The sequence below is a fragment of the Cyprinus carpio genome, chromosome A3 (assembly GCF_018340385.1).
Source record: "Cyprinus carpio isolate SPL01 chromosome A3, ASM1834038v1, whole genome shotgun sequence".
NCBI lineage: Eukaryota > Metazoa > Chordata > Actinopteri > Cypriniformes > Cyprinidae > Cyprinus > Cyprinus carpio.
Window position 1 is genome coordinate 2930075 of NC_056574.1, and position 21636 is coordinate 2951710.

At 38.8% G+C, this 21636-nt stretch overlaps 2 protein-coding genes across 4 annotated transcripts; one reads left to right on the plus strand and one right to left on the minus strand.

Moving 5' to 3' along the window:
* Positions 1–2980: 2980 nt before the first annotated feature.
* Positions 2981–10694, minus strand: LOC109074712 (coiled-coil domain-containing protein 134-like). Of its 3 annotated transcripts, none has more exons than XM_042733886.1 (7): positions 10534–10694; positions 6803–6946; positions 6556–6677; positions 6397–6481; positions 5846–6027; positions 5693–5764; positions 2981–3846 (listed from the first exon to the last, which is right to left on the minus strand). In XM_042733886.1, the coding sequence occupies exons 2-7, from the start codon at positions 6903–6905 to the stop codon at positions 3721–3723; spliced, it is 690 nt and encodes a 229-aa protein (XP_042589820.1). In that variant the 5' UTR covers positions 6906–6946; positions 10534–10694; the 3' UTR covers positions 2981–3720. The 3 variants fall into 3 exon arrangements, with proteins under 3 accessions (XP_042589820.1, XP_042589834.1, XP_042589828.1); XM_042733900.1 differs by having other exon boundaries at positions 6803–6910; positions 10534–10688; XM_042733894.1 differs by having other exon boundaries at positions 6803–6941; positions 10534–10685.
* A 5745-nt stretch (positions 10695–16439) lies between these two features.
* Positions 16440–21142, plus strand: LOC109074733 (H-2 class I histocompatibility antigen, Q10 alpha chain-like). The gene is made up of 4 exons (XM_042733761.1): positions 16440–16620; positions 20089–20361; positions 20451–20729; positions 20808–21142. Exons 1-4 carry the CDS (start codon positions 16539–16541, stop codon positions 21125–21127), a joined length of 954 nt encoding a protein of 317 aa, XP_042589695.1. The 5' UTR covers positions 16440–16538; the 3' UTR covers positions 21128–21142.
* Positions 21143–21636: the final 494 nt, after the last annotated feature.

Genomic DNA, 21636 nt, shown 5'->3' on the forward strand with positions numbered 1-21636 from the left:
GCATCAAATTATTTATTTAAATTTTATTATTTATCTAAAAACACCTGTTCCATCACCGATTGAATAAGATTAAAAAATTGTAAATTTTCACATTTTTCACATGATGGACATTGATGCACCGTGTCTCATGTAAATAGCAAGATGCAGTTTCACTTAAAAAAAAAAAAAAACCTATGATACACATTTCTCTAACTTTTTATACCCTTAAAACATTAATGTTATATTAAACAATTTCACGTTTTCCAAATGTACGAGTTTGCCACTACCTGCAAGAGTCTTCAATTCATCGCTCCTATTAGACCTATAGAAAACTTTTTCTATTGTACATTTGGTGTCTCTCACTTAAAGTTCTGGCTAGAACAAATAGCTGTTTTTTAAGGTTTTCCAAGATTTTGTCAACTGTTTACAACAACAGGGTTAATAAACCAAGCAAAGCACTTTGCTGAGCGGATGATACGTGTGTACAAACATACCTCAAACCATATAAAGACTGCCAATTCGATTCAAAGAACAAAACATTAGTGTTGGCTCTAATTAATGGAAACTGAATTCATGCAAAGACAAGAACAACACTGTCGAGTTGAGTTAGCGTAGTGTTGACTTCTCGAGCATTAGTGAATGTTTTCACCTTTGCCACTGTTGGAAAGGGTTCAAATATGCTTGGAAACTAAAGAATGTGGAGCATATGGAGGAATTTTGTTAAGAACAGTTGAAAGTGTGGTCACACCATATATTTCACTGACACTGACATGCAAATGCGTCAGACTAGAAACACAAGTTTCACATTTCATCATGTGAAACGACTAGTAGAAGATTGATATAATGTGTGACCTCTCGTCTGAATTAAAAGAATGATATTTTTGCAGTAAATTCGAGTAGATCGTATTTTTTTTACATTTTGAATGTATTACTGTTCGTTATATGTTGAATTCATGTGCATAAAAAGACACTGCAAAGTGTGGCGTCATATTACGACTGAAGAAATTTGTATGCTTAAAGTCTATTGTGATGTCAGCTTAAGGCAAGGGACTCAAGAACAACTACCACAAAAACAAAAAAAACAAAGATCTTTTGATCATCCAGGTATGAAGCAGTAGTTGCATTAAACTTTCACGTGTCATTTTGACAGCCATGGTTGTAAACATTCCATCATAATTTTACAGTTTATCCAAGAACACAGAAAATCAGCCGAACATTTCCATAATGACCAATTCTGCCAAGAGCAGTGCAAATTAGCATCTGCTTTAAGACAAGTTTTTTGTTGTTGTTGTTTTTTTTTTTTTGCATATGGCTTTTCTCAAGTGTAGATCCTCATGTGAAACTCAAGACTTTGCTTGAATGGGAAACTCTTTCCAAACTGAGTGCAGGTGAAAGATTTCTTTGCTCTTCTTTTCTTTAAAAATGTCGTTTTAGTCTTCAAGCGACTCAAATGTTTCTCTCCAGGTTTGTCATGATGTTCCTCCTCCACTTCACTCACTTCTTCACTCTCCTCTTTCTCTTCCATCAGCTCTGAAATGGAAGAAAAAAGTTGAATTTCTTTTTCAGTAAATCAAAAAAATTAAAGAGAGGAATATGAAAGTGAGCACTAATGTAATAGCACAATGTAGCTATAAAATATTAAGATCATTCTGGTTCATTTTTATTAATTAATTAAACGGAGAGTACTTCATACTCATACAAAACATTATAGGCACAAATCCCATGTTTCTGTAGTGAGAACTTTTACATACAGTGCTCTGCATAAGTATTTGGACAGACAAAATTAAAGACAAAATTTCTCTGTTTGATATAGAGACAAGAAATCTGTTAATATGATTAAAAGATGACTATGAAAAAAAAAAACTGCAGAATGCCATGTTTTATTATTGGGTGTTTCAAAACATACATGTTTTAACGACTACGAAGATCAGCGCTTTTAGAGTTTCATCCCTTTGAAAAATTAATTTTTCAATTAATCAAAAGCAATGCATTTTCTTTCTCAGCTGCTTACTTTATGGATACTTGCGATACTTGCAAAGATGGCAGATTTTGACAGATATAAGTAAATGTATTTAACCATTCAAGGCCAATAAAGCAACAAAAGTACTCACACTCTTTATGATCAGGGGATTCCTCAGAAACATTCTCACAGTGTGCACATATAGCGCTGTTGTTTGCATTTCAACAGCTTAAAATCACGCTTTTAAGCCACAATGCTTAAAATGTGTGCAAATTTTCAAAACAACGGCACACAGCAAAGTGACGTGAGTGCATAACCGTGATAAAGACAATAGTCTAAAATCTACTGGTTGACAAATTTCTACCAGTTAATCGTGTCTACCGGTATATTACCCACCCTGTCTTATATATATATAAATGTTCTGATTGCAATTCTGTAAAGTTTGGTGTTTACTGTTTATTGCTAAAAGCAATGGCAAAACCTCAATAAATGTAAACTATATTGAGAAATGCCCAACAATCTGGTAACTTAGATGCAAAAACTTGCAAACCAGATTTAATATAAATGTAAAAAAATAAAGCTAAAATAATTGTCTGACCTGATGTTGACACTCAATATGAAAGTTTCTGGAACCTTCCTTTGCTGACCATTTGTTGATTACATTGTTAATGTAAAAAAAAAAAAAAAAAAAAAAAAAAAAATTTTTCCTCAGTGTAACATTTTTTTTTCCTCATAGTGTAACATTAACTTTTTCCTCCTTTCCTCTTCTAATCGGTCAAACAGGTTTGCAAAAATACCTTGAAGTTGAAACTGTGTTTAGGCTAGGTCAGAAGTTCTTTATATTTAGCTTCACTTTTGTTACGCTCCGCTCCGTTGCAATGCTGTTTTCCTGTGGCCGATGCTCACTTTCTTCAAATTTCCTTCGGGAATTCTTCGAAACATCCTTGATTTGTAGCTTAGAGCAATAATGAACCGAAAATCAACATAAATGTATGAGCTATAAACACTAAATACAGCCCACGAAAAACACATAACTCAATATTCGCAGTGTGTTAAATAGACTTTATTCATTCTGTCAGTAATAATCTCCCACTGATGCTCTACAGATTTCAATAACAGTCACATGAACAGATTGATAAAGCCTCTGTGAAGGGGTCTCGGATGATCGTCTCACTTCAGCATCTGGAGAAACCGAAGTGGATCAGAAGCGCATTCACACTGAATTCAGATCCATCATTCAAGAGTTTCTCTCATGGCAGTGCAGCTCTGATCTCTCTCTCATGCGCACACACTCCACACAGACAATACACATTTTTTAATGAATAACATTTAAAAGTAAGCAGAAATACCATATCATATTAGACTATAAAGTACCCCCAAATAAAGCATTTATATTGAATCTAAACAACTGAATTTCATATATGTGGGAGCCTTAACAATTTCTGATTTTATATTATCAAAACTTATCAAGTGTTTGTTAAATACTGAAATATCAGTGTTCAAAATACCTTCATCTAGGACACAAAACCACTTTGACCCCGCCCACCATGGCTCCTCCCACCACCCTGACTCCTCCCCCTCGATCTAATCTAGCACTAGACACACACACTCACATCACCAGCAGTGGATCTAATGAAGATCCTCCCGAATCAAACGGAGTTAAAAACAGATTCAAGTGTTGTGAATCAGAGACTCGTTCTGAAGCCTGTAAACGTGGAGGCCCGTGGCAGATTCAGCACAGGCTCCCTGATTGAGTGTAAACGGCTGATCTGAAGTCAGATCTATAACTCGCTGCGAGAGCGAGAGATCCGCGGCCCTTTCCGGATCTCTTTCCTCTTCTCCTCCTTCCTCCTCCTCTTCTCTTCCTCGCGGAGAATCTTCTGGAAGGCCTCGGCCGTGTGCAGCACCTGAGACACAGACAAATCTACCTCATCAAACAATGCAGATCAAAGCGAAACAGTCAGAATAATCCTGAGCATCATCAGTTATTCAGCTGATAACACAATTATCTGAAAAATAAGTAGAAGTCTTTGTAAACTGAAATCAAACACAATCTAGTTTTTGAGTTTAAGCTCTACTGGCTTCATCTACACATTACAGACCAAGAATTACACCATTTTAATCCAGCAAATCATTCAATATTTTAATAAGGACTATAGGTGATACTTTAGATATGACTTGATGCATTACACAAATAAACAGGTGTTTATATCAGCTAGATTTAAAACAATATTATAATAGCTTCAGTCGCTAAACATGAATCATGGATACTGAAAGGTTTGTGTTAAGAAAGAATAAAATGCATTAACACTTATTTTATATTGATTTAAAATGTTTTTTGATTAATGAACATTTAAATAACGACAAATGAGTCATACTATTGTAGTTTTTAGTTTTTTGTTTTAGTTTTTAATTTTGTATTTGTTTTCACTTTAAATTTTTTGGATTTTTTTTTTTTTTTTTTTTTAAATATCTACAAAGGTTTTACTCATTATATATATATATATTATTATTTCAGTAAATGTTTTACGAATATGTGACCCTGGACCACAAAACCAGTCTTAAGCGTCAAATTTTCAAAATTGAGATTTATACGTTACAGGAAAGCTGAATAAATAATCTTACCATTGATGTATGGTTTGTTAGGAGGACAATATTTGTCTGAGATACAACTATTTGAAAATCTGGAATCTGAGGAATCTGATCTGAAAATCATCTTTAAAGTTGTCCAAATGAAGTTCTTAGCAATGCATATAACTAATCAAAAATTAGGTTTTGATATATTTACGGTAGGAAGTTTACAAAATATCTTCATGGAACATGATCTTTACTTAATATCCTAATGATTTTTGGCATAAAAGAAAAATCTATAATTTTGTCCCATACAATGTATTGTTGTCTATTGCTACAAATATACCTGTGCTACTGATGACTGCTTTTGTGCTCCAGGGACACACAGTTACAGTTAATGTTACTTTATTTCAAGTGTTTTGGTTTTAGTCAAATTAAACAGGACAAAAACAGGATAACATTTTATGTTTATTTACATTTTATTGCCGATTGAAAAGCACTATTAGTCAATCTCTATTGTTTATTAATAACACAGTGCAGTGCACATAAGAAACGCTGAATCCATATATATATGTACGTGTGTGTGAGTGTGTGTGTGTGTGTGTGTGAGAGAGAGAGTGTGCGTGTGTGTGTGTGTGTGTGCTGTTTTTTTTTTGTTTTTTGTGTTTTTGTTGGGGTTTTGGTTGTGTGTGAGTGAGAGTGTGTGAGTGTGTGTGAGTGTGTGTGTGTGTGTGTGTGTGTGTGTGTGTGTGTGAGTGTGTGAGTGTGTGAGTGTGTGTGTGTGTGAGTGTGTGATAGTGTGTGTGAGTGAGAGTGTGTGTGTGTGTGCGTGTGAGTGTGTGTGTGAGTGTGATTTTTTTTGTTGTTTGGGTTGTGTGTGAGAGTGTGTGTGTGAGAGTGAGAGTGTGTGTGTGAGAGTGAGTGTGTGTGTGTGTGTGTGTGTGTGTGTGCGTGCGAGCGAGAGTGAGTGTGTGTGTGTGTGTGCGTGTGTGCGAGAGTGAGAGTGTGTGAGAGTGTGTGTGTGAGAGTGAGTGAGAGTGAGTGTGTGTGTGTGTGTGTGTGTGTGTGTGTGTGTGTGTGCGTGTGTGTGCGTGCGAGAGTGAGTGAGTGAGTGAGTGAGTGAGAGTGTGTGTGTGTGAGAAAGTGAGAGTGTGTGTGTGTGTGTGTGTGTGTGTGACTCACGTCGTCTCGTTCGGTGCGGTACGGGTTGACGAAGTCTGCAGATTTCTCTGTGATCCCCAGCTCCTGTGACATCTGCAGCAAAGACACACAGCGTTAAAGCTCATGTTTCAGTGCTCTGAGTGTGATGTTAATCCCATGATGCCTCAGTCTGACCAGCGTGAGCACGTGCTGATTGGCTCCTCCGCTGAAGACCCCCGTCTGGTTGCAGAAGCGCAGACCCCAGCGCAGCAGGCGACTCCAGTCCACGTTCTGATCGAAGTAGTGATGGACGATCCTCGGGAAGCGCAGAGCCACGTCACCGAAGAACGCCGTGTTCTCCACCACGTGAGAGTAAGCTGGAGGAACAGTGACAGATCAGCTCCTGTGGAAACTGATGAGCTTCTCAGTCTCTAAAGCTGCTGCTGTATACAGTGCTATAGAAATAAACATCAACTGACTGAAAGTAAGTCAAATAAAGTTAAAGTCCAAAAAGTGAACAATAACAAAACATTTTAACATTTCGTGTCATAATCAAGCCACTGCATCTCAGGATTTTGTCTTTTTATGTCATAAGAGTTTTTTATCTTAAAATGTTATAATTATGATTCATCGTGTGACAGTAATGGGCATCCGCACACGCACACACACACGCACACACACACGCACACACGCACGCACACACACACACTCTTAGATGTCTGATATGTACTACTAGAGTCTCTGACCTTCTTTGATTTTGTCGTCGAGTGGGAACGGATCGTCCGGCTGCACGTTAGCAGCTTTAAGAACGGCTCTGGAGTCCTCCAGCACCTGAACACACATACACACACAGATCAGACCAAATCAGACTTGAGTGTCTCTCACACACACACACACACACACACCTTGAAGAGGCCCTTCAGCATGATGTCGATGATCTTGTACTGCTGGTTGACGTCGCTGAGCTCCACCAGGTTCTTCAGCGCATTCAGCTGATCCTTCCTCTTGGTCTCGAACAGACGCTTATCTGAGGAGACGCTGTTCAGGAGAACCACACACACAGACACACACACACACACACACACACACACACACACACACACACACACACACACACACACACACACACACACTCATGTCTGAGAAGGATACAGATCTCCAGGTTGGAGTCGTGTCGGGGTCTCTGTGTGTCCGAGTCGGAGCCGAGGGCCGCCGGAGCCGCCAGCAGCAGCATTAGAGCGCAAACACTCAACATGACCTCTAGAGGGAGACACACTCCAGTCAACACTCACTGCACTGTTACACACACACACACACACACACACACACACACACACACAACATCAGGTGGAAGAAGAAGACAGTTAAACCAATCATGCATACATGAAATCATAGTGGCTTGTTATATTCCTCATTTCTAAACTGCTTTGGATGAAAACATAAATGTAATGCTCATTATAAGACATTATAAGGTTCAAAACTTCCAAAAAACATAACGGATTGATGACAAACAAACTGACTCAAGCACTGAATTTAACATCAGACTGAATTAGAAAGACCAGTTCTCTTCTGACAAATCTGTATTTAATGCTTGAGCACAAAAACATCTAAACTAGCTTCTGTTTTAAGCGATTCTGAAACAATATGTGTTATAAAAAGTGTGATACACACAAACAGGAACAGAATTAATAATTCAGCCTAAAATCGGTGACAGATGAATTCTGAATTCAGCTGATAAACGTCTCATCAGACAGAAAACAACAGCCTCGGTTCAGATTTACAACATCAGGGAACAAAAGTGAACAAATCATGATGCTAACGTCTGTCAGAGCTGGTTTATGATTGCTCTGGTCTGAGATGGTTTTTGTCTCTATATCATGAAAAAAAAATCATACGGCAGTCCGGTTCAGTTCTGATTTTATGAAGCTGATGCTAAATCTTACTTAATAAAGACCCTCACATAACTCAAGCGTTGTAAATGCTGGATGAAGTCAGTGAGTGTGATGCTCCAGACATCAGAAACCCCGAGGGATCTGACAGATTTATGATTCATATTTCATGTGTTCGCTCAGAGCCAGACGCTTCAGAGGGATGTTCTACTTCCTGTCCTGAGACGCAGATGTCCGACCAGACCAGACCGACCCTAAACAGCCATAAACATCATGATTCAGAGACGAAAACCGTCTCAGACCAGACCGACCCTAAACCACCACAAACATCATGATTCAGAGACGAAAACCATCTCAGACCAGACCGACCCTAAACCACCACAAACATCATGATACAGAGACGAAAACCATCTCAGACCAGAGCAGACCGACCCTAAACCACCACAAACATCATGATTCAGAGACGAAAACCATCTCAGACCAGACCGACCCTAAACCACCACAAACATCATGATTCAGAGATGAAAACCATCTCAGACCAGACCAGACCGACCCTAAACCACCACAAACATCATGATACAGAGACGAAAACCATCTCAGACCAGAGCAGACCGACCCTAAACCACCACAAACATCATGATACAGAGACGAAAACCATCTCAGACCAGACCGACCCTAAACCACCACAAACATCATGATACAGAGAAGAAAACCATCTCAGACCAGACCAGACCGACCCTAAACCACCACAAACATCATGATACAGAGACAAAAACCATCTCAGACCAGACCAGACCGACCCTAAACCACCACAAACATCATGATACAGAGACGAAAACCATCTCAGACCAGACCAGACCGACCCTAAACCACCACAAACATCATGATACAGAGACGAAAACCATCTCAGACCAGACCGACCCTAAACCACCACAAACATCATGATACAGAGAAGAAAACAATCTCAGACCAGACCAGACCGACCATAAACCACCACAAACATCATGATACAGAGACGAAAACCATCTCAGACCAGACCAGACCGACCCTAAACCACCACAAACATCATGATTCAGAGACGAAAACCATCTCAGACCAGACCGACCCTAAACCACCAAAAAACTTCATGATACAGAGACGAAAACCATCTCAGACCAGACCAGACCAGACCGACCCTAAACCACCACAAACATCATGATTCAGAGACGAAAACCATCTCAGACCAGACCAGACCGACCCTAAACCACCACAAACATCATGATTCAGAGACGAAAACCATCTCAGACCAGACCAGACCGACCCTAAACCACCACAAACATCATGATTCAGAGACAAAAACCATCTCAGACCAGAGCAGACCGACCCTAAACCACCACAAACATCATGATTCAGAGACGAAAACCATCTCAGACCAGACCAGACCGACCCTAAACCACCACAAACATCATGATACAGAGACGAAAACCATCTCAGACCAGACCAGACCGACCCTAAACCACCACAAACATCATGATTCAGAGACGAAAACCATCTCAGACCAGACCGACCCTAAACCACCACAAACATCATGATTCAGAGACGAAAACCATCTCAGACCAGACCGACCCTAAACCACCACAAACATCATGATTCAGAGACGAAAAACCATCTCAGACCAGACCAGACCGACCCTAAACCACCACAAACATCATGATTCAGAGACGAAAACCATCTCAGACCAGACCAGACCGACCCTAAACCGCCACAAACATCATGATACAGAGACGAAAACCATCTCAGACCAGACTGAACCCTAAACCACTACAAACATCATGATACAGAGACGAAAACCATCTCAGACCAGACCAGACTGACCCTAAACCACTACAAACATCATGATACAGAGACGAAAACCATCTCAGACCAGACCAGACCGACCCTAAACCACCACAAACATCATGATTCAGAGACAAAAACCATCTCAGACCAGAGCAGACCGACCCTAAACCACCACAAACATCATGATTCAGAGACGAAAACCATCTCAGACCAGACCAGACCGACCCTAAACCACCACAAACATCATGATACAGAGACGAAAACCATCTCAGACCAGACCAGACCGACCCTAAACCACCACAAACATCATGATTCAGAGACGAAAACCATCTCAGACCAGACCGACCCTAAACCACCACAAACATCATGATTCAGAGACGAAAACCATCTCAGACCAGACCGACCCTAAACCACCACAAACATCATGATTCAGAGACGAAAACCATCTCAGACCAGACCAGACCGACCCTAAACCACCACAAACATCATGATTCAGAGACGAAAACCATCTCAGACCAGACCAGACCGACCCTAAACCGCCACAAACATCATGATACAGAGACGAAAACCATCTCAGACCAGACTGACCCTAAACCACCACAAACATCATGATACAGAGACGAAAACCATCTCAGACCAGACCGACCCTAAACCACCACAAACATCATGATTCAGAGACGAAAACCATCTCAGACCAGACCAGACCGACCCTAAACCACCACAAACATCATGATAAAGAGACGAAAACCATCTCAGACCAGACCGACCCTAAACCACCACAAACATCACTCACAAACATCAGGACTCACAGATATGAGGGTCTGGTCTGAACACATTTAAAGATCGCTTCCTGTCTGATCTGAAGACAGACGACCCTACATCACTTCCTCCTGCCTGCATGGGTTAACCAGTTCAGCTGGTTAGTCCTGACAGACCACAGCTCCGGTAACTACCCACACAAATCTACCATCAGAGAGATAACTCACAGAAAACATCAGATTGATTATTCACTATTATGGTATATGATTCTGCTATCATCACTGCAGCAGTATTTCTCTACCACTGACCCCTCGGCTGACTGACTGACTGAGGCCACATGTTAATATTTAACACCGAATATGAAATAATCGCGAGCGCTGTTTGATGCGGATCGCCGCTGCACACACACACACTCACCTTCAACGTCAAGCGCGCGCGATCATCGATTGAAAACGCGTCGGATGCGAGCTCTCGTGTGGCGATGCGAGCGGCGCGTCCGATCTGATCATTCACATGCCGCGCGTGTCCTCCAGTCCGCTGCTGCCACGCGCGCGCCGCCGGTTTCCGCACGGAGCGCTCAGAGCGACGCACGCGCGCTGACGTCACCGCCATCGCTCATCAGTAGGGCTTCAATTCTTAAGACTTGAGAGATGAAAACGGATCAATACTGATGTTTACCGACACACGACACAACAAACAACAGATACATTAATAAATAATTTAATTACGAATTAATCAGTAGCGTTTTTGATTTTACAGATAAAATGTACAAATGATAAGGAATATCAACCAATAACCATTTTTCTTACCACACACACACAAAATTAGTAAATATAATTAACTGATAATAAAAATGAATAATAATAAAACATAAAGTAATCATAAAGTGAGCAACAAATGATCATTTATAGTTTAAAAAAAATTAAATAAAGAACCATTTCGTCTGAAATAATACATTAACTCATTATAATTTATATATACAAGTACAAAATAAAATGTTGTCTAAAAAATTACTTGTATTTAAACAAATTATTGTTAAAAATAAATATTAATCAACCATTTGTGTTGCAAAACTGAGTATTTAGTGCAAATGAATATTAATCAATAACCATATTTGTCTCTATACTCAAATTGTAAAATGAGTAAATAATTATTTATAGTAAAGTTATTTTTATTCAATAACCATTTTTGTGAGCGCTTCATCAAATTAATAACTTTCACGCAAATTACCAGAAGTCTAACTAATTATTATAAAAAGTAACAATGAATATTAACCAATAACCATTTCATTGCACAAACGACTAAGTAACTAATTATTAACAGCATTAATTATTAAAGAATAAAATTTTTGTTACTAAAATAACAATAATAACAATTCGTTTAAATATTACATAAATAATTATTATTAATGTAAATAAATAGGCATATAAAAATATTTCAGTAACAATAACAAACATCTTGAGCAGGAACAGAAGCAGGGCTCGAATTGAGGGGAGATGGCATCCCCCTGGTGGAAAAAAATGACAAAAAGCATCCCCCAGTGAAACCACCATTCCCTCTAACCATCCCCTTTAGATGAATAATGCATTATGTCAAATTTATTGTGCAGATTAAATGTTAAAATTCTCTATTTATGATAATTCACAAACTAAATAGCGGTGATTGGCCAATCAGAACTCGGTTCTGTAACAAGCTGTGCACAAGCTGAAGCAAGTTTCCGTCATTTTTCATGCCAAAAGGTTCAAGCTCTACTTTTGAAGTTCTTTTAAAGGAAGACAACAGAAAAGGTATGACTGTTCCTTGATTAGAATTTAAAGACATTCCCCTGATATAATGTCATTGTGCTGTATGTGTGACTGAGGGACTGAGAGACTATAGGAGAGCTGAGTATGTCACTGACTTTGCAAAACACAAACAAAAACACATCCTTAGAGTCCAGAAGTATTTACTGTGCGATGAAGCCCATTATAATGCAGTTAGAATCCCCTTATAATTCAAGCAATTAAGGAAAGTTTTTTTGTTTTTATATTCATTGCACAAGCAATGTACTTTTCTGAAAATTAGCACATAAATAGGCCTTTGCTAATAATTGAATGAATCTGTTTATGAACAAATCATGTGAGCCAATGATTCAACGGTCCATTTACTTGTTTCGTTTCTAATCGATTCAGTCGTTCTGAACGAATCGTTTAATTTGAATGATTCAGTAAATAATTTATTAAAAACAGGGATTTGCTGCCACCTACGGGCGGTTATTTATCCATGACAGTCCTAAACCAGACAAGGTGCCAGCACAAAAAACATATTCAGCAAAATAGTTTAATTAGCAGTATTGACCCAAATTTCAGGCCCCAGAAGAAAAAAAAAAAGCTTAAAAATAATAGTTTGTTTAATAAGGCTATTTTTTTTTTTCATTAAATAAAAATAAATAAAAACCTTTTTAGATTAATTTTGTAATCATTGTGTAAAATTAGCTACGGGACAAACCCAACCCAACCCAAATTTTTCGTGGGCCGGTCATTTTTGAGTGCCAACACCATAAGTGCAACAAACGTAATAAAAAAAATTTGGTGGGGGGAGGGGATTGTTGTTAAACCCTGTGTGTGCAAAATCACTAAGTTTTGGTCCAATGCAATGCTTTAACATTAATTAGTGTTTTTAGGAAAAAGAAAATCCTCTCCGGGTCAAAGTAACCAGAACACAACATGAGGTCAAAACAAGTTTGTGTGTGTTGTGGCGAGTATCCCGGTTCCAGTTCAGGGCCCCCTGGAAACGCCGCCCCCACACTGATCACACAATCACGACACCTGTGCGTGATGAGTGGCGCACCTGGAGCTCGTCCCCGCCGGCTACAAAAGCCAGAGAAAGAGGCTTCCGAGGAGAGTTGCACCGAAGCTCCAGGAGACACTAACGAAAGTCTTTGTTTGTCTGCTAATTCACAGACTCAGACGGTGCCCCAGGAGAGCGACATTCACCACAGCACCGCACCCCATGAGCACAGAGTGAAAGCCTGCACCAGTCACCCGAGCACGTGTGATCAGTTGTGTGTGTAAATAAATCACCCTCCGGGGTTATTGCAGCTCGAGAGGGGTGGGTTCTGGTGGATTGGGCCAGCATCATTGCCCCCTTCCTCACTGGAGAGGCACATTGGGCCTATTATGCACTACAGGCGCCCAGGAATGAACAGTATGCGGAGCTGAAGGCTGAGATTCTCGCCCGGGTGGGGCTGTCTCCGTTGTGTGCCGCTCAACAATTCCATCAGTGGACGTACGACAAACAGAAGTCGGTAAGAACTCAAGCTGCTCAACTCGCCCGAATGGCTCACCTATGGCTCCTCATCGGGTCCCCTACCACAGATCAAGTAACGGAGAAGGTCATTGTTGATCGGCTGTTACGAGTGCTGCCCTGCCACGCCCAGTCAGTATGAAGAACCCTCAGGACATCGGCAGCCTTGTCGAAGCAGTCGAGCTGGCAGAAGCGGCGAACGCCCGTGAGGCAGGGGAGAGAGTGGGCCTGGCGCCCCGCAGGGTGATGGAGCGGCGTCCGCTCGAAGGTGCACTACGACCAGTCAGCAGACCTGCGGTCCCCGACCCCGTCGACGAGCCAATGCCCACTGAACCCCCAGTACCGTCGGCCCGAGCCTGGATGGCCGGGTGCCTCCTGCACCACGAAGGACCTTCCGCGGGGCCCTGCCGGATGTTGAAGCTAGACGGCAAACCCGTTTGGGCCTTGTTGGATTCTGGCAGTGCAGTCACCCTAGTACAACCTACCTTGGTGAAGCCTCAGCCCGAACAAAAATCATAGATACCGCTTACCTGCATGCATGGCGACACCCGCTATGTGCCGGCCCCCACGGTTCGGATTTCAGCGGAACCTGGGGCCTGGGCTGTAGAAGTGGGAATTGTGTCAGATCTCCCTGTGCCGCTGCTCCTGGGACGGGACTGGCCAGGGTTCGAAAAGCTCCTCCTCCCTACCAGGACGCCAGGCCGCACCACCCAGAACGGGCCACGGCGAAGAAGTCGGGGACCACCCAGCCCAACACATGCGATTTATTGTGCAGCCCTAATAATTACTATTATCTATGACCAACAGTATCTTAAACACCACCACTAGTCCTAAGTTCATTTAAAATGACAAATATGCATTCATAACGGGTTACCAAGTTTTAGTTCTAATCACTAATTCTGTAATTAAATAGTGCTTAATTATCATAATATAATGCTTGACTGACTGATGTTAAGAGTGTCCATTCAGCTATTTAAGAAGCTGTGCCATTTTACACACACACAAACACACACACTACATATACAGTATAGAGTCCTATACAGGAATCTAGTGGTTACACCATAAAATCACAGGGTTTTTTTGCTCTCGCCAGGAGGTGCTACTCTGCCTTCCAAAAAATTGGATTTTAAAGGCCTAGTCTCTATTTTAATCTCAAATACTGCATTAATTGAAAAATAATTTGTAAAAAATGTTGATTATTATTATTATTATTATTATTATTATTATTATTATTATTTACTATTTTCAAAGGGGGGAAAATCTTCATAATTATTGCATAAATATCAATTAGTACCATAAAATTCTCTCAAAATACAAAATAAAATATTATTGAACAAAAATATATTAGATTGATTTTACTGAAGAAAAAAAAAAGTTACATTTCAGGTGTCCGGTCACTTTTGATCGCGAAGACCATGAATGTGACTCTCAAATGAGGAGCACACACGGTTTAAATATGACAATATAGGGTGAGATATTACTATAAGGAAATAATGTTCTGAATAACGAATAAAACTGAAACTGGATTACTTGTGGATTATTGTGATGTTTTTATCAGCTGTTTGGACTCTCATTCTGACGGCACCCATTCACTGCTGAGCATTCATTGCTGAGACACTGATGCGATGCTACATTTCTCCAAATCTGGACTCAAAAGTGATATAAATTGTTCACACTGTTGTAATGGAGTAGAGATCGATTATTTCACTGCATCAGAATCACAGTTCAAGATCTCTGATGTATCTGTGCTTAACTTGAGTATCTGTATGTTACAAGTATTATTATAACAGCAGGATGTAAGAACAGCATTTCAACTGACTGCTGAATATGTGCCTTTTATTCTGATACATCGAAATGTTATTATTTTCCTGTTTATTACAGTGAAGTTGCTTTGTGATCTGTATTGTATCAAGTGCTATGGAAATAAAATGTGACTTGACTTACTAATCTTTAATTGAACCTCCTGAAAGTATTTTTGAGTTATTCACTTTGAAAACGTGCTGAATACACGCTTATGAATATCTGATGAATGATGCATATTGTCTTGTGTGCAAACATTCAGGAAATAAATGTCTTTAACAGTGTCAGATATCCTCCATCAAAATACAATTTTGCACTCTGTAAAATGATTTCCAGGGGAATTTTTACTTTTAAAAGAAAAACCACGTTCTCTCTTAATATTAATAAATTAAATTAGAAGACACTACGGGCTGTTACCAATCGAATAAAATCACTATTACACTGCAAACGTCTCACAGAAACGAAACATACTAGACCTTGTGTAGCTACAGTATAAATTATGTAGAATTTTTCACGAGGATAAACCGTCATTCTGCTTTTGGCAGTTATTGTGTTCAGACGTGATTGAAGAAACGATGTAAACCTCGGTTAAATTCACACTTACTTAAATTAGTTTCAATCATGGCCGGGGGTTTCGACAAAATCTGCGCTCTGCTGTGTGTTTTTCTTCTTAATTGGACTTCAGTTGGAGCAGGTGCGTTTATACAGAGAATGAAAGTGAAAGACGTTTACGTTTCCTGATCTAAAACGGCTTTGTAGTGAGAGAATTTACATTTGAATATAAATGTGTGGTAACATAGTATATGAAATATTAAACTATAGCCCTAATTATATAGATAGATATTTACGATAATTTATTACAGGATTATTATGTCTCAAATGAACTTAACCAAAGACCCCAATGGATAAAAAAAAAAAAAAAAATCATCATATCCAGAAGAGAATCTTGGGATTTTGTTTACTATAATGTCTCTCAGAGAACAGATCTAGCTTAATATATTATCATAAGAGATTCAGTCGATTTGGTTCTTTCTCTGTCCGAGCTTCACACGTTTGACCTGCTTTCTCCTGCGCTTTTATCACATTTAAACTGGTGAATAGTTATTTAAAACACAATTTATTTCTCTTAATTGCAGAGGAACACTCGCTGTATTACATTTACACGGCTTTAAACCTCTCCATTTCTCCCCAGATACGCATGATGTCATCGTTCTGTTTTCTTATTGGTTAAAACATCTACCGCTATTCTCTGTAACTAGTTTTCTGTTGCTGTGAGCTCTTGCTTTCAACGATATAAAAATTGGAAAAAGATTACAGAGGCTTAAAGCCTTTCAGTCATGGAAATGAGTGTGGCGACGAAGATCTTTGTTCTGCTTTGTGTTTTTCTGCTTTATGGGGCTTCACCTTCACTTCAAGCAGGTAAATAATTTAAAGTAGCTGGACTTATTAGAGAAGGTAACTGAAAGTAACAAGATTAAAAACATCTTTGTAACGAAAGAAATACAATTTGAGAAGAAATGCATGCTACATTATATATATATATAACTTTCTCTATAGGCTATTTTAAGATTTTATTAACGAATCTTTCAATTAAAACATTGCAGATGTTTTTTTTTTTCTTTCTATTTAAATGTGTTTGTTTGTTTTTTTTTGTGTGTGTGTGTGTGTGTTTGTGTGTGTGTATGTGCAATGATCAATAAAGAGCTCTGAAATTAGTTGAAGCCTACAGCATTTAATAAAATGTAGAATTATCAGTTAATTCCTACTTTATAGCTGAAAAAAGACCGTTAAGCCAGGGTTAAGTGTAATATAAAACGAAAACAGGAATCATAAATTATTGTGGGTTTGTTCTGTCCTCCTTCTGCGCGCCTCTGTACGCGCTTCTCCAGCACGCGCCTTCCACACAAAGCCTCGCTCTCGCCTGTTTAAACACTGTCTGATTCTCTGTCGACTATTAATTTGATAATGCTCAACAGCACTGGGTCAGAGTTTACCATTGCTTTGGCAATGTAAATAATTTTTACCATGGAACAATTAAAGCTACTAGAATATGAATCTATCAATAGCTGACAGCGATGTGAAGTTTTTCAAACTACTCGACCACAGACCACATCTCTGTTTATATAAGTTAGCTAGATAAACACTCAGTAATATATTTCGGAATATTACCCTTGTCGCGCTGAGTCAATATTTATTCTGAGAAGGGGTGTGTCCAGGATTTTATACTTGGGGTGGCAAATATAGATCAGTGTTTGTACTCCCCATATATTCTATTCCCTAACACCAGTGTTGAGGAGTAACTATGTGACGAATTACATAATTTAATTACAAAATAAATATAAGTGCAATCTGTTACAGTTACTGAAAAAAATTAAATTAAATTACAGTTACTTGTGAAAATGTGAACGATTTGATAAAAGATTTGATTGATTTATTTCATAATTAGATTGACTGCTCTAAAATACGAGGCACCAATGTTTCAGGAGTTTAGTACACAGAATAAGATGCACGCTTATTCAATAACTGTTTTAATTCCTATTTGGGTTTATGCATATGCTTTAAGATGAACTGTCTTTTCCTCCCCAAGGCATTGTTAGATGCCAGTGTTTCCTGTCATAGCTGTGAAAAGATTTGATTTTAAAAACACTATATCATAGCTATCAAACTATTTCTTGTTATGATTTTAAACCTGTATTTAACCAGAATGATCAGAAATTAACCAGAATCAGATTGATCTCAAAGTAAAAAAGGTGCTAAAGTCTGATTTTGTGGTGGCTGTGGTTTAAAATTAAATTATTATAATCTTAATTTAAGTGATGAAGGCTTTTGAAAGTCTGCCAATAATCAGTGTTGAGTTCTACTGTAAGGTTTACCCTGCCTGTTTTAAATGTTGGATTTTGATTAACAGTTTAAAATAATTTACATTTAGAAAAGTAATCAAATGTAATCTATTACATTACTTTAATAAAGCAACTGAAATAGTTACGCAACTTATTACATTTTAAATAGGGTAACCTGTAACCTATTACCTTCCCAGCACTGTCTAACATTAACCCTCACAGAAAATCTTCTGCAAATCAATGGTGAAAAAGTGTCAAAGATTCAAGTATTCACTTGCCGTTTCCATTCCCTTATATAGTTATTTTCACTTTATGCTGTTGGATTTATTAGACATTAGAAAATCACTGTTATGACATTTTAAAAAATACTTGTTGTCACAGTTCAGCACTGTTTTGTATTGAAGTATGAAGAGTATGAAGAGTTTAATTTCCTGCTAAATGTGAGTTGAGCTGTCCTCATTTTAATGCATTAACTCTCTATAACAGTAATGTCAGGGTGAGTGATTTATGGAGCTACTTACTTGATCATATTTTGAGCTCATTTAAAATTCTAAACAACAACAGAAAAAACCCTTCTTTGTTTATCTTTTGATTATTTATAAACTTTTATTAAAGAAATATGTAAAATGTTGCTCATCAGAATCATGGGTTAGATCGAGAAATGTAGGCCTGTATGTTAAATGCAGTGCAGTTTTCTCTGGAAAAGTAGCCTAAACTTAAGAGCCCTTGAGCAGATCTGATAAGAACAAATTAATGAATGAAGGAATGAATAGTAATAATAATGATGATGATGATGATAACAAAAATAAAAATTAATGTGTTATTTTCTTTTCAAGTAGGCTAAGTGTACATTAAAGGATTCAAAGATTATCAGAATTAAAAGTTTCATCTGTCATTGCAGCTTTTTGAAAATACAGAGAAGCACAGTAAAATGACATTTATTTGAATGCATTTCTGAGAGTGTGATTACGAGTAAATTAGTCATCCCTGTCTGTGCAGCGTCTCTCTACTAATAGTGAAGCTGTGGATTTTGATTACTTCAAAACACAAATACATTTTTGCTATAATTTATCTGTTTGTAAGCATTTTTATTGACAAATCACAGGGCAGCGTTGACAGTATTGTTTGTTTCTGTGTGTGAGTGATCCGTTATGTATGCCTGTACGTGTGTGTGTGTGCAGTACAATCCTTGTAGGCAGAACTAGTTAAGAACGGCTGTAGTTACGGCATTAATTGTGCTAGTGATTGAGCGTTAATGGAGCACTCTGAATTCTCCAACATCCAAAAAATCCCCGCTTCAGTCAAAATCACGCTGTTCCGCTCTCAATGCATTTCGATCACATACGCTGCTTTGGGGTGGCAACTGGGGTGGCAAAGCTCATTTTTAGGGTGGCAGTTGCCACTACGTGCCACCCTTGTGGACACGCCACTGATTCTGATTACTTTCATGTAACTAATCAAGTTATTATATGTAGCTAGTATGAGTTACAAAATGTGTTCCCTGTGTTCAGATTTGACTGCAATAATAATGCAAAAACTGACACTTCAAATTAACATTTAAATATCAGCTTTTACAAAAAGCAGTCTTTATAATCTAAATACTGTATATAACCAAATGCAGAATCTAATACAAGTAAGTAATTATGTTTAAAAACAATGTTCGCAGCAACTACCTGCTATACAGCCATGTAGTGGTTACACCATAGTGCATAATTTAGAGTAAATATTTAGTAAACTTCGAAGAGGTTATGGGGAACGTTCAAGAAAACATTAGCTGAAAGTTAGGGCAATGTTCAAACCTAAAAAAAAGAGTAAAAAAATAGAAACTTTTTGCGAAGAAACTATTTAAAAAACCAAGCTTAAAAGTTGTTTTTGGTTTTTATCAAGTCACATTATTTATAGTTCATAGTGCTTTTCAGATTAAAAAACAGCAGTGTCATTGTTCAAACGAGGTAAATCTGTGTTGATTTAGTTCATTTTTAATAACTGTGTGAAGATCATGACTCGTGAAAGTAGTTTAGTTCAGCTGTATTGCTTTTCCTTGCAGAGAAACACTCGCTGTATTACATTTACACGGCTTTGTCCAAACCTGTCGATCAGCCGGGCATCTATCAGTTCACTGCTATGGGTCTGCTAGATGACAGAGAAATCGACTATTACAATAGTAAGGAACAGAGAATGATTCCCAGACAGCGCTGGATGAAAGAGAAAATGCAGGAGGATTACTGGGAAAAAGGCACCCAGTCCAGAAAGAGCAAAGAACAGTGGTTTAATGTGAATGTTGATATTCTGATGAAACGCATGAGACGCGATGAATCAGGTGAGAAACATTCACACAGTTTAACCTGCATATACACATGATCAATCCATTTATATTTTCATCTCACAGACATTTTGTGTCCTCTTCAGATCTTCATGTTCTTCAGTGGAGACACGGTTGTGAGATTGAGAAACAAGGAGATGAAGTGAAGTTTTCCAAAGGCATTGATGAGTACGGCTATGATGGAGAAAACTTGCTGTCTTTTGATGATAAAGAGTCTCAGTGGGTCGCCCCAGTTGTACCAACCAAGAGAAAATGGGACAATGAGCCGATCCTAAACCAATACACCAACGGATACCTGGAGAAAGAGTGTGTGGACTGGCTCAACAAATTCAGAGAATATGCAGACGAGGAGTTCAGAAACGGCTGTGAGTAAATGTATTTCTATTTGTTTGATGATCTGCTGCAGATGCAACTGACTAATAAACTGATCACTGTGTTTTCAGCTCCTCCAGATGTTCATGTGTTTGCAAAAAGGTCTATCAGAGACAAAACCAAGCTGAAACTCACCTGTCTGGCCACTGGCTTCCACCCCAAAGACATGATGTTGACCATCAGGAAATATCGCTCACCTCTGCCTGAAGATGAGCTTGAATCCACAGGAATCAGACCAAACCATGATGGGACCTTCCAGATGAAGAAGAGTGTGATTATCCAGGAGGATGAAAAAGCTGAGTTTGATTGTTTTGTTGTTCACAGAACCCTCAAAGGACCAATTATCGTCAGATGGGGTAGGCACACTAAAATAATTGAAGGGGTCATATAATGCTGCTAAAAATAACATAATTTTGTGTATTTGGTGTAATGCAATGTGTTTATGTGGTTTAAGGTTAAAAAACAGTCATGCATTTAGCAGACACTTTTATCCAAAGCAACTTCCAGTGCATTCAGGATATAATTTGTTTTACCAGTATGTGTGTTCCCTGGGAATTTAATCCACAACCTTTTGTGCTGCTAACGCAATGCTCTACCACTGAGCCACAGGCTCCTCTATGCCCCACCTTTCTGAAACACGTTGATTTCTACAAAGCTCATTGTTCTGAAAAGCGATGTGTGCTCTGATTGGCCAGCTATCCAGTGCATTGTGATTGACCGAATACCTCAAGTGTGTGACGGAAATGTTACGCTAAAACCCATTACAAATGAAGCATCTGTTGCATCCAGTGTGGACATAGTTACTGATTATAATGACTTATACTGTCTTTTTACGCGTTGCGTTGCATCGCGCTGCATAAACATAAAACAATATCTACTCTACACTGCTCAAAACTCATG